This window comes from Cavia porcellus, unplaced genomic scaffold, assembly GCF_034190915.1.
Source record: "Cavia porcellus strain 051 isolate PalLab524CR breed Dunkin Hartley unplaced genomic scaffold, mCavPor4.1 scaffold_17, whole genome shotgun sequence".
Classification (NCBI taxonomy): Eukaryota; Metazoa; Chordata; class Mammalia; order Rodentia; family Caviidae; genus Cavia; species Cavia porcellus.
In genome coordinates, this window is record NW_026947500.1 from 70,547,108 (window position 1) to 70,560,216 (window position 13,109).

At 63.8% G+C, this 13,109-nt stretch overlaps 1 protein-coding gene across 11 annotated transcripts in view; it reads left to right on the forward strand.

The window, feature by feature from the left end:
* The window catches only part of Smarca4 (SWI/SNF related, matrix associated, actin dependent regulator of chromatin, subfamily a, member 4), an 82,197-nt gene extending 71,186 nt beyond the window's left edge, over positions 1-11,011 (forward strand). For 6 of the 11 annotated variants that reach the window (XM_063228679.1, XM_063228678.1, XM_063228677.1 and 3 more), the window contains 6 exons: positions 864-1,127; positions 9,297-9,405; positions 9,480-9,581; positions 10,261-10,393; positions 10,483-10,625; positions 10,703-11,011. In XM_063228679.1, coding sequence (XP_063084749.1) covers positions 864-1,127; positions 9,297-9,405; positions 9,480-9,581; positions 10,261-10,393; positions 10,483-10,625; positions 10,703-10,735 — 784 coding nt within the window. In that variant the 3' untranslated portion in view covers positions 10,736-11,011. The remainder of the gene's footprint in view (positions 1-863; positions 1,128-9,296; positions 9,406-9,479; positions 9,582-10,260; positions 10,394-10,482; positions 10,626-10,702) is intronic. The other 5 variants (XM_063228674.1, XM_063228680.1, XM_063228670.1 and 2 more) reach the window with 3 other exon arrangements.
* Positions 11,012-13,109: the final 2,098 nt, after the last annotated feature.

Below are 13,109 nucleotides of genomic sequence, written 5' to 3' on the forward strand. Positions count from 1 at the left end.
TCTGTTGAGATGTGCTGGCCGTGGGCGCTCTCAGAACTGACACCCCTGCCGTGCCCTTCCCAGTGTCAGCACCAGGAGCAGGCACGGACATGGGTGAGCTGAGGGGGCGGGCACTGGGCAGAGGCCACAGGGCAGAGGACGGGGCTTTGCTGCAGCCAGGAGCAGCCCGAGCCCGGACAGATGGGACCAGAGTGGACGTGGCCTGTGGTGCCGCAGAGCGCGACAGGGAGGACTGTGGGACAGGAGCCAGGGCACCCTTGGGCAGTGCAGGCAGTTGCTGTGCATCCCCTCCTTTGAGGAGATGGTGCCCCTGAACTAGAACCCTAAACAGCCCGCGCTGTGGTGCCCGCCTGCAGGTCCAGCTCCCCCGGAGGCTGAGGCGGGAGGGTGGCAGGTGGGTCCCGCCTGGCAGCTCAGTGAGGTCCTTTCCGGAACAGGACAGGCGGGCTGGGCCTGTGCAGTCAGTTTGATCTTTTTCTTGTTTGGTGTCTGGGATTGAACTCAGCCCCACACTTGCCAGGTGGGCGCTGGTGCCGCTGAGCCTCAAGGACCGAGCTGGCCCTGCACGCAGCCGGTTTTCCGTGACGTGTCATTCAGCAGTGTTCAGGAGCGGCCCGGGGAGCCAGCGGCAGCCCTGCGGTGCTGTCCCCTTCCAGCCGAGGGCCGCCGGTCGCAGCCGTGTACTTCTGAGCAGGAGCGCAGCTCCTGGGCTGGCCCTTCCTGGTGGGCTCGGTGGCCGCAGGGACAGCACAGGACAGGACAGGGAGGGTGGCACGGGGGCCTCCGCCCTGCCGGGCCCTCAGGCGCGCGTCGAGGCCTCTCTGTGTCGACCCGGGTGCTGGCTGTCCTATTTTACTACTATTGACCCTGAAGGCCATCGAGGAGGGCACGCTGGAGGAGATCGAAGAGGAGGTCCGGCAGAAGAAGTCGTCAAGGAAGCGCAAGCGGGACAGTGACGCCGGCTCCTCCACGCCGACCACCAGCACACGCAGCCGCGACAAGGACGAGGAGAGCAAGAAGCAGAAGAAGCGGGGGCGGCCGCCCGCCGAGAAGCTGTCCCCAAACCCGCCCAACCTCACCAAGAAGATGAAGAAGATCGTGGACGCCGTCATCAAGTACAAGGACAGGTAAGCGAGGGGGCGGTGGGGCCGCGACAGGCGGGTTCTGGAAGGGTGCGTGGCGAGCAGCCTGGTGGCCCCAGGCGACCGGATCCGGGTGTGGGACGCGGCAGCGGACACGCTGGTGTCGGTCAGCGCGGCGAGTGGTGCTGGGCCCCCGGTGGCCCAGGCTGGGGACTGTCCAGGGTCCTCCTCCCTCCTGGCTGCTGCTGTCCCCTCACAGGAAGGTTGAGCAGCTCGGTGGCACTGATGAGCCACACAGGGAGGGCCCTGGTGCCGCTGCGGGTGTATTGAGTGGTGGCATCTGTGATGCCTCAGTGCGCGGCCAGCCGTGCTGTGACAGGGTCACTGCTGGAGCGCAGGGCAGTGAGGTGAGGAGGACCGAGCTCGGGGTCTCCCGATGGCAGTGCAGCGCCCGGAAGCCCACCTGGCCACCGAGGCAGAGCTGCAGGGCTGGGCTGGGCATGACTCAGAGGACCCTGCTGCTCCGGAGAGAGGCGGGAACAGGCGGAGAGGCGCGGCTGCAGGGTGTGTAAGCCTGCCACGCCCCAGGCCACGGGGGCCTGGCCGTGCTCACACCACAGGAGGCTCGGAAGGGGCTGCGGCCCAGAGGCTGGAAGGCGACGCCAACAGAGGCCTCAGCAGGCTTCTGGCTCTACGGACCCCAGAGCAGCACCCTTGGGGCGCCCGCCAGGCTGTGGAGAGGGACAGCAGTGGTGCTGTGGGGGGCTCCCGGAAAGCGTGCAGCTGACATCAGGATGCATAGTTGAGGCTGCTGTGTGCCACCAGGGTGGCCACAGCTCCTCTCCTGCTGGGGGCCCAGGCAGGCCTGTGTACCCCAAGAGCAGCAGGGCCACCGTTCCCCATGATGGAACCTGCCCGGTGGCCGTCTACATGGTGACATGATGGTGCGGCAGGACTCGCAAGGCTAGGGGTGCAGGCCTGTCCCCGCTGCGTGATCTTCCCAGATGCCGTCTCCTCGTGTTACCTGGCCTGGTCACTTACCTCTTGGGTGCGAGAGAGCCTCCTGCCTCAGCTTCACGGGAAGCTCTGTGGAAAATCATCACCCCGCCCCTGGCTTTTCTACCATTTGTGGAATTAGCAAGCAGGAGCGCTGGGGTAGAGAAGTGTCCTCACGATAAATCAGTGGATTTTACTTTCAAGGAAGTTTTTATCTACTTTTTTGTTTGTTCTGGAATGGAACTCCTGACCTGGCACTTGCCAGGCTGGCGCTGTGCTGCTAAGCTAAATCCCCAGCTCAAGGAACTTTTAAACCATGACCCATCGTAAAAGCCAGATCTCCTGGGAATCTGAGAAGAGTGCTCCCCGTTGCTGTGTGGCCTCAGCTCCACAGTGGCCTGAGAAGCAGACGCTGAGTGACTCCCAGAGGCCAGGATGGACACGGACGCATCGGTGCAGGTGCCAGGCTCCGTTCGAAAGGCTTGGAACCAGCCTTGGTGGGGAGGCCTGAGCGCCACAGGGCTGCTCACCCCGACCCCTGCCTTGCGGGAAGAGCTGCAGTCACCTCATGCCTGCCTGTGTGGGCAACAGGAAGGGCAGCTCAGGGACAGCCCCGCAGGCCTGGGCAGGTGGGCCAGGAGCAGCCAGCGGGGTGGAAGCGGCTCCTGGTGGTCAGGTGACTGACAGCCTGTCACCTGGCAGTGTAACAGGACCCTGCCTCCCGGTGGGGACACTGAGGGCCGGTGTGCCATCCGCACCACAGGCTGGCTCACCTTCTGCCTGAGGGCAGAGAGGACGGTTTCCTGCTGTTCTGCAGTCCTGGGAATGGAAGTCTGGTCCTTGCATAAGCGAAGGAAGCACTGTGACCCTGAGCTGCATTCCAGCTTTAACTTGAGACCCTTTCACCAAGTTGCCAAGCTGACCTGGATCCTCCTGCCTCAGCCTCCCGGGCAGCTAGCATGACGGGCCTGCACTCTCACTCCTGGGCTTCACAGGACCCAACGTTCCCCGAAGCCTGGGAAGAGCCATGGACGGACACGAGGCCCAGAGGCACCGGGGTTGCACTCCGAGCCGTGCGGTTGCTCCCTGTCACCTGGCCCGTTAGAGGTCTCCTACGGGGCATGTCAGCTCACCAGCTCGGTTTCTGGTCGGATGCCACTGTATCTGGGGATAATTTCACAAACGGCCCAGTTAACAGAACTTTCCATTGCTCTTAACGAAACCAGGAAACGAGAGTGGAGGCGGAGATGTGGCGCGGCCCGTTGCGGGCTCAGGAGAAGTTGAGCGCCGCCCTGGCGCCCCAGTTCTCTGGGACTTGGAGTCACTGGATGCTGTTGCACTCGTACTGCGGCGTGTCACTGCACAAGGGCCCAAATGCAGCGTAAGACGGGCTCTGGCTTTGCTGGGAAGGTGCCCAGGTAAGCCAGCAGGAACCTGGGTGACGCTCTCCTGGTGCTGCGGGACAGTCCTCCTTCGTCTGCAGACCTGGTACATGAGCCATGCAGCACCTGGCTGAACTGTGGCCCCCGGGTGACCAGAGCCACCACCAGGCAGGATGTTTCAGGGGACCAGGGATCACCCTCCTCGCTGGGTCTGCAGAGCTCCCGCCCCACAGGGCCAGGAGGGGGCAGCGCAGCCGGCTGGGGTGGCGCCGTGGGCTCTGTGCCCCCTTCCAAGGAGTGCACTCGCCGAAGGAAAACATTTGGGCTCTTTAAACATTGCCTCCCGAACCTCCTGCCCAGCTCAGCTCCGCAGAGCCACCCCTGCACCTGCTGTGCTCGGGGACATGCTGGTGGTGGCCGGGGAGGAGTCCCTGGCCTGCACCAGATGCAGCAGCACCTGGCCGTGCCGTTACCTCTGTGCTCACCCAGTCCTGCTTGGGGTCCCCACTGGCTGCACTCAGCCCTGGGCCGCGCCTCCCAGGCTGCTGGCTGGTATGGGGCAGTGACAAGGCCCCACCTACTGTCCCTGCCACGGAGGCCCCCGGCAGGGCCTGGGCCAGAGGCCAGAGGCGGGGCAGGAGTTACAGGCAGGGCCACCATGGCCTGGAGGGAGCCCAGTGCATGACACGGCTGAGGAATTCGCCTGAGGCAGGGCCTGTGTCCTGGAGGTCACCATCTGAAGTCACATAGAGGAGCTGCCAAAGTCCAGAGCAGAAAGGTGGCCACATGCATGCAGCTCAGGTTCCGTGGAGCAGAGAAGAGGAAGCGTCAGGAAGAAACGAGGCAGCGGCCCTGTCTCGGTCACAGAGATGCAGGGCCCTGGGCCGGGGTCGCACCTGTCACGGCTGCCTGCGCTGCTGGGGGCCCAGTGGCAGCCGGTGGCTGAGGCAGCGTCCTGGCCTCCGTGGTGCCCGGGGAGGGTGAGGAAAATGTGACGCTGGAAGGGCCCCCTGAAAGAGGGCCCGGGCAGCCGCAGCCCTCTGCGCCCCTGAGCTGTAACAGGCAGCACCGGCTACTGGGGACCCCGCGGGGGCAGTGGGACGGTGGCTACACAGGACCCGTGCTGTCAGACCATGCTATGGGACAGCTCTGGACAGTCATCACCACACAGGCCACCGCAACTAAGCATGGCCAGGGAGTCCAGAGAGTGTGTCATCTGGCTCAGCGTCCTCCCGTCCCTGAGCTTTGTCTCCACCTCAGCACCACTAAGGGAACTGGAGTGGGGCTGTGGAGGGCTGGCCTGAGACGGTGACAGTGGGGGACAGGTTGCCAGGCCCACGGCCTCACCACCGGCCCTCTGTCCTCCTGGGCCTGTGCCGCCTCAGGACACTCAGCAGCTGCTCAGCGGCCAGAGGCCAGGGGCTGCTTCTTGGACAGGAACGGGTACAGAGGTCACTGGGTGAGCAGTGACAGCTCGGGGAAGGGAGGGCGTGGTGAGGCCTCCCCACAGGGCGGGACAGCGGCCCGGCTCCAGGTCCGTGGTCAGCACTGGCAGGTGAGGTGTCTGCAGGCAGAGGCCGCCTCCGAACCATTGGGAACACTACACGCCCGGGGAGGGCAGAGCAGGTGTCGCGCCTGTAAACCTGGAACACAGGTGTGCCACCCAGCAGCCCATAGTGACACACACAGGCGTCCCTCTCCGGGTGCCCAGGAGGGCTTCGCTCGGTGGCAGGGCACCGCTGCTTCCTGTGTCTGGGGACGGAACCTGCTGACCCCCAGCGCCACGCTGCACTAGGTGCCCAGGCCCCTGGTTCCTGAGTTGGGACCCTACCATCAGTGCCACTTCCAAGGGGCTCGGGGTACCCCGTGGCTCCGGGTCACACAGGTGTGACCCTGCAGAGGAAGTACGCATGTCAAAGCCACTGTCACCCAGCCTTCTGGCCACTCAGTGGGCCCATTCCTGAAAAGTGTGCTCAGCTCTGCACAGCTCCTGTGGTGTGGTGGCCTGGTCACTCCAGCCCTGTGCCGCCTGGAGGGCCCACCTGCAGGGCCGGTGCTGACCGAGCAGTTTCCAGGCGCCCTGGCCAGGCACTGCCGGCGATTGGACACCTGGGCCCCGGGTTCCCGTGCGCAGCTGCTGCAGGTCCATCAGGGAGCAGAGTCACAGTGCTGTGGTCCTGGCACACAAGAAGCTGAGGCAGGAGCACTGCAGCTGCAAAGTCCATCTGAGCAGCCTGGCAAGAGCCTGGCCCAAATTTAAGCAGGTGTGCACGCCCTGGAGTCAATCCCAAGTTCCACCACCAGTAAAGACCAGCAGACGCTCCCCGTGGGTCTGTAACCCACGAAGAAAACGGAGGCTCACGGCAGCTGTCCCTGAGAGCCCAAGCCTGTGAGCTCCTGGGCGCCCTGATCCCGCCCCGGGGCCTCCCCAAGGGGCACAGTGGCCGAGCTGCGACCTCTGTCATGGCAGCTTCCCAGATGACTGTCACTCCTGGCCCTGCGTGAGTGAATTTTCCTGTGAGCCCACAGAATTGGATTTTGGGTTTTTCTGGTTCCCAAAGCAGTTTTGGACTTCACAGGATCTGAAACAGAACCTGGACCTCACTTTGTACTAAGCAGGGGCGAGACGCCGAGGCTGCTGGGCTGCCTGCTGCTGCTTGACTGGGAAGTGCTGAGCTGTTCTCCTCCAGGACCCTTGTGATCAGAAGCAAGGACGGCCCACGCTGCCACCTTGAGACCCTCACAGGAAGGTGTCCGCGCTGCACTGGGCCGTGGGGAAGAGGGTGAGCAGGGCGAGCAGGGGCCCGTCCACACTGGACGCCAGAATCCCTCTGGACTGCCGTTTTCAGGTTATTTTTGCCTTGTTGAAGCTCAGGACGTGCTGCTGTGATCCATTTGCAGTGTCTGCCATGGTTAGAGAATTAGAAAGCCAGAACCCCAGGAAGTGTGGACCATCCTTGAGCCCAAATTTGAGGACTCACAGCGGGGGCAGAGCAGATCTGCAGATCAGCACAGACACGCAGAATTGGACCCATTACCCGTGATACAAGCCCAAGAATTAAGACTTGATTTTTAGACTGGAGGATGAAGGTGTAACTAATACCAGTTATTCAGGAGACTGAGGCAGGAGGATGCAAGTTTGATAGCAACTTAACAGGATCCTATCTCAAAATAAGATGGGCTAAGCATCTGTCAAGTCCTAGGTTCAATTCCCTGTAGTCCAAAATAATTTTTTCAGGTAATTTGGAAAAAATTTAAAAATAATTCAAAATGTGAAAATCGTATGAAACTCAAATTTTATTGTTCAAAATGACATGTCACTGAAATGGAGCCCCAGGCAGTTTCTTCATGAAGCGCTGCAGTGGGGAAGAAGCCATCTGTGACCCCTGCCGTGGAGCAAGAGACGGCCGGGCAGAGTAGAGCCGGGACCCATGGCTTGGCCTCAGCGACCAGGCTGCAGTTCCCTGCCTGCTCTCGGGTCCCACGTGCCACCGTGGCCTGCGTGACCTGTCTGCTCTCCCTGTCCACGGGGACGGGCTTGTGGATGCCAGCACACGGGGTGTCCTGCTCAGGGCCCGGCAGTGGTCCTCCTGTCGAGTTTCTCTCTGAAGACGAACCCACCTGCAGATGTTCAGTGGAGCCCTTGCAGGGATGTCAGGAACTGGACAGGATCAGCTTGGCCATGGAGGCCCCTGCATAGGGCCAGGTCTGCTGCAAGGCAAGCTCCGCGGACCCGGTGAGCCCTGTGATGCTGTCCCTCTCAGAGGTAGGACCGTGGCCACCACAGCCCTGGGCTCAAGGACAGCAGCTCGGCTCTGCTGGCTTCTGGAGAGAAAGCCCAGCGCTCGATGGGCCTGGTCTCCACACCACCGACCTGGCCTGGAGGGTGGCCATGATTTGGTGCTAGGCAGCCCCCAGGGCCAGAGCTGGGTGCCCAAGGGTCGGACACAGAGGGAAGCCAAGGCTGCCTGGCGAAGGGACGTCTGAGCCGCACTGGGTTCCTCACCCCAGTGAGGCTGTGGTGCCTCGCAGCCGCCTCTGCGGGAGGAGTCCCTCTCATGTGACAGGGCAGCGGCAGAGATGGAAGGTCTCCTTCCGGGAGATGAGGTCCCGGGGCAGTGGTGGTGACCTCAGGACTGCTGAAGGTGTGGCCAGCACGCTCGTCTGTTCAGAGCTGAGGACATGGGCGGCCCTGCAGGGTGGAGCCCTCGGGGCGAGGAAGTTGAGGCACCGAGGGGAGAGGCGCCTTGCTAGGCTCCCCCTGCTGTGATGCAGGCCCAGCTGTGCTCCCCAACAGAAAAGGTCCAGGCTGCTCCTCCAGGAGAGGATGACCCAGCAGGGGCCCGGCCTGCAGGAGTGAAGGGGAGTGAGAAGCTTCTAGAAGGCGATGCTGGGCAGGCCGAGATGTCTTGCCAGGACCGCAGGTCCCCTCATACGGGAGGATGCATGGATGAGACCTGGGGTCTGCTCTTCAGGGACACCATGGAGGAACAAGACTGAGGGACAGAGGAGCCATGCGGACCAGGAGGCCACTCCTGCCTGGGACCGAGCACTGCCAGCCGCATGGAAACTCCCAGCAGAAACTTGCACCAAGCACCTGAACTCACCCAAGTGTCCACAAGCGCCAGTGGCACCAGGGGGGCAGCCAGGGCAGCTCTGGCTCCCTCTCGGCTCGCCCTGGGGGCAGGGCGAGCCCGGTGCTGGCAGTGGCTAGCTGGGCACAGTGCCCACTGAAGAGCAGAAACGAGCAGAGACCAAGTGGCGCTGGGCCTGGCGGTGGTGCTTGGGCTGAAGTGGTGGGTGGGGGTGACATCCCAGTCCTCTGGCCCGGCCCAGCCTGAGCTCCGTCCCCAGCAGCAGGCGTGTCGGGCCTCACGTCCTCTTTCCAGAGTCCCGGAGCTCGTTCGAGCCGGTGGCCACGTGCCAGGCCTGCACACAGGAAACCTGGTCTCCAGGGAGAGGTACAGCCTGAGGGGACATGTGGTCCCTTGTGCCACAGGGCAGGAGCTTTTGGCTGACACCTGCCACAGCCTGGAAAGACGGAGACAGCCCTTTCTGAGCATGAGCCAGGCCACCCCTGAAGGGGGCCGCACAGACCTGCAGGGCCCAGACTGGATGTGCAGCCACCTCCCTGGGCGATGCTGCAGGCACTTCCTGATGCCAGGGAGCTCCAGGGAGCCCAGGACAGCCTGGCAGTGCACCTCCCAGAAAGCCACCATGCCACAGCCACCTTCAGGACAGTGACCAGGATGAGAAGAGGCCTGCTCAGGACGCTCAGCAGGGTGGAGTGGGTGGCTCTGTCCCTTGGAGTTCTCATAAAGAAAAGATACTCAGGAGGCTGAGGCAGGAGGATTACCATGATGAGTTCAAGGCCAGCCGAACTGCGTAGTGAGACCCTGAAACCAGAAAAAGAGGAAATGGGGAGCGTGGTGGTGCTAAGGCAGGAGCGCCCTGGGCCCCGACTTGCAACACTTTGGCTCTGTGCCTGGCTGTGCGGCCCAGCTGTGGACACGACGGGAGGGGGGTGCGGGGGGCCAGCAGGCACCCCAGGGTTCCTGCAGCTCTAGCTCAAGGTCACTGGGCCACCACTTGGGACACCAGGGCATCCTGGGCTTGGGTCCCCCCAGGGCAGGGGACGGAGATGGCCAGCAAGGACAGGCCTGAGTTAAAGATACACGGGTGGGGGCTGGGGATTTAGCTCAGCGGCATAAGCACCTGCCTGCAAGCCAGTGGCCGTGAATGCCATAGCCGGTATGGATAAAAATATATATATACACAAGCGGGCGCCCTGTGGCCCGGGCGTGAGAGTGACGCTGCCCGCCATCCTGCCTTGCAGTAGCAGTGGACGGCAGCTCAGCGAGGTGTTCATCCAGCTGCCCTCGCGCAAGGAGCTGCCTGAGTACTACGAGCTCATCCGCAAGCCCGTGGACTTCAAGAAAATCAAGGTGCGAGGGCGGCCCGGGGACGGGGCTGGGGCGGCTCCCGAGCTCCTGCTGAGCATGCCCTCTGCCCTCCACAGGAGCGCATCCGCAGCCACAAGTACCGCAGCCTCAACGACCTGGAGAAGGACGTGATGCTGCTCTGCCAGAACGCGCAGACCTTCAACCTGGAGGGCTCGCTGGTGAGCACTGCCAGTGCACCCGCCCGCCTGCCCGGGCTGTCTCAGGAGCTCCCCTAGTGCAGGCGGCCGGGCCTCGGGCTGCGGAGGGGCTCCTGCCGCGGCCTCCCGAGGGCTGGGAGTATGCGCCTGTGCATGTGTACCTGTGCGCCTGTGCCTGTGTGTGTGTGTGTGTGTGTGCGCCTGTGCATGGGTACCTATGCGCCTGTGCGTGTGTGTGTGTGCGCCTGTGCGTGTGTGCGTGTGCATGTGTTTTGAGGCAGGGTTTCACTAAATCTCAGTGGTTCCGGCTGGCCTTGAACTCACAGTGATCCTTTTGCCTCAGCCTCTTCCCAAGTGCTGAGATGACAGGCATGTGCCACTGCACCTGGCTGTTGATAGTTTTGTTACTTTTATTTCTGTCTTTTTGAGACAGCGCTTCCCTGTGCAGTTCAGGCCGGCCTTGAGCTCACTGTGTAGCCCAGGCTGGACTGGAACTTGCCGTGATCCTCCTGCCTCAGCCTCCCGGGTGCCGGGATGACAGGCGTGCGTGTGGGTGTCGTCGTCCCGTCCGTCTCCCCCCCCACCCCCGTCCTGGCCGCACCCCCTGAGGAGAGCTGCAGGCAGGGCCCCTCCGTGTGCCGGGTGGGCGCCTCCCAGAGCGCCCTCCTTCCTAAGGCCCTGAGCCCCGCCCTGTCCCCAGATCTACGAGGACTCCATCGTGCTGCAGTCGGTGTTCACCAGCGTGAGGCAGAAGATCGAGAAGGAGGAGGACAGCGAGGGCGAGGAGAGCGAGGAGGAGGAGGAGGCGGAGGAGGAGGGCTCGGAGTCCGAGTGTGAGTGCGGGCGGAGGGCGGGCGGGGGTGGGGGCTGCGGGGCGCTGCGGGGCTCCCGGGCCCCCCTAACCCTCCCTCCCACCCCGCAGCGCGCTCCGTCAAGGTCAAGATCAAGCTGGGCCGCAAGGAGAAGGCGCAGGAGCGGCTCAAGGGCGGCCGCCGCCGGCCCAGCCGCGGGTCCCGGGCCAAGCCGGTGGTGAGCGACGACGACAGCGAGGAGGAGCAGGAGGAGGTGAGGGCGCAGCCCGCCCTGGGCGGGATGCGGGCGGCCGGGTGGGCCCCGCGGTGACCCACGCCCTGTCCCCGCAGGACCGCTCGGGAAGTGGCAGCGAGGAGGACTGAGCCCTTACCGCACCTGGTAGCAGCAGACGTAGTTCAGCCCGGGACCGCGCAGACGCGAGCTCTGCATCCGTCCGTGGCGGAGCCCTGGCCCTCGTGCGGCCGGGCCGGGCCGGGTGCCGGGCAGCATTAACTGTTAGAGCCGGCGGCGTGGTCACTGTTGCGATGCGCGGGTGCATGTGTGGCCACCCACCCTCCGGGCAGGCCAGGCTCGCGGGTGCCGCCGCGGGTACGTCAGTGTCACTGGATGTTAAGCAGAAATAAATTAAACCAGCAGGAGCGCTCCCTCCTCTGCCTGCCCGGCACACGGGCTCAGGGCTGGGGGGTCACAGGGTCCCCACCGGGAGTGGGGCCAGTCCTGTCAAGGTGGTCAGAGGATCAGAGCCTGGGCGGTGACTCCGGCCCCACAGCAGGTCCGCCTCCCTGCTCCTCTGACCCCCGCTTGGCCCTTTGGGGTGGTGGCTTGGGACCCTGGGTGCCAAGGAGCTGCCCTTCCTGAATTCCCAGCCCAAGGAGCCCAAGTGAGACAGCACCCTCCGGCGGGCGCACTCCTAAACCCCAGTCTCAGGATGCTGAGGCAGGAGGGCCCGAGCCCAAGCCTGGCCTGGGCGCCTTAGCGGGAGCCTGTCCTGAAACAGAAGAGCACAGGGCTGGAGGTGGAGAGGGGCCGCCACCTGCCTGTCACACACAGCCCGGGGCCGTCCCTGCACCGCGGCCTCTCCAGGAAACCCCGAATCCTCCTCCCTGCTCCCGCAGCAGACTGCGCCCTCCCTCGGCACCCACAAGGCGCGGTGTCTCTGCTGCTCGCCTGCCAGGCAGACCCACAGCACAGGCCATGCTCTGCACACTCGGCTCCTCACACGTGGAGTCCTCAGAGCACTGCCGCATGGAAGGCAGGGCACCCACCGACGTCCACCAAGGGCCACAGGCTGGTGGCCGAGTGCCCAGGGTGGACACTGCACACGCTCTACCTTAACTGCACTGCAGGGAGGGAAGAGTGGGCTTCCCAGGCCCCTGAGGCCCTGGGCCCTTGTCTACTCTTAGAGCCTTGAACCTGCAGCCATTCTTCTGCCCCAGCCTCCCAAGGGCTGAGATCACACACACACACCACACGCGCCACCAGGCTAGGCCAAAATCTGTTGAAACTGGGTTTGGTGGCATATACTCCAGAGGCTGAGACAGGAGGATCTCTGTGAGTGTGAGGCCAGTCTGGGCTGCACAGTGCAAGTGTGTCTCAGATAGGCCCCCAAAAGAAAAAACAATCTGTTTCTCAGCCAGGGACAGCGCATACCTGTAACCCAAGCACTTGGGAGGCTGAGGCAGGAGGGCCCTTAGACCAGGCTGGACCACACACAAGCTGTGTCTCAAGACCTTAGAGACGAACAAAAAACACTCCTGGGTTCTGCTCCAGGGTAGAAGCCAGCAGAGGGGGGGCTGTGGTTCCCGTGTGGTCACCCAGGTATCTGAGGACCACCTCAGCTGATGCTTGTCCTCTGCTTGGGTTCCCCCCCCCTGCACCCCTGAGCGAGCCAGGCCTTTTCCTGCACCTGGTGACAGCTTGCTGCCGTGCCCCCTCCTGCACTGTGGCCCGGCCGGCCGAGCGGTTGCCTCCCACAGTCCCAGTACCCGTGGGCACTTCCACCTCAGCCTGGCGCTGCCCCAGCCCATCTCCCCAGACCCCGGCCACACCCACACTTCACATTACAGTCCCGCAGCCCAGGGCCAGTACACCCCCGATCCCAGCTCAGAGGCTGAGGCAGGAGGACCTCAGGTTCACCAGCAGCCGGCACAAGGGCTGCAGGCCGGAGGTCAGCGCCTGGCTCTGGTCCCAGGACCTCGAGTGGGGGGAAACCCTGACAGCCACCCGGAGCTGTGGTACAACTCCTGCTGTTGGCTGGTTTTGGAGGGCCCCGTCCCCGGCCACCCAAGCTCAAATGCTCCGCACTTGGCCCCTGTCACTGTGAGGACCTGGTGCCCCCGTGAGCCTCCAATGGCTCTGCTGTTGGCTTTAGCCAGACACTAAATCATTCAGTGTGCACCTCCAAAACCCCGGCTCTGACACACGCCCATCCTGAGTGGGGCGGAGAGGCCGGCCCCTGTTCTAGGTGGCAGCTGCGGAGGAACACGGCTGGGCGCGGTGTCTCCCAGGGCCCGGGCTCTTCCAGGCCTCCTCCCCTTGACAGCGAGCACTGTCTGAGCGCCACTCAGCATTCACACAAGAGTCAAAGGCCCGCCGGCAGGCGGGGAGGCTGAGGCAGGAGGCTCACAGGCTCAGACTCCCGGACAGCTGGAGACCCTGCTTCACAGTTAAAAACAAATTAGTAGAAAAGGCTGGGAATTGGGGCTGGGGATTTAGCTCAGCGGCGTAAGCACCTGC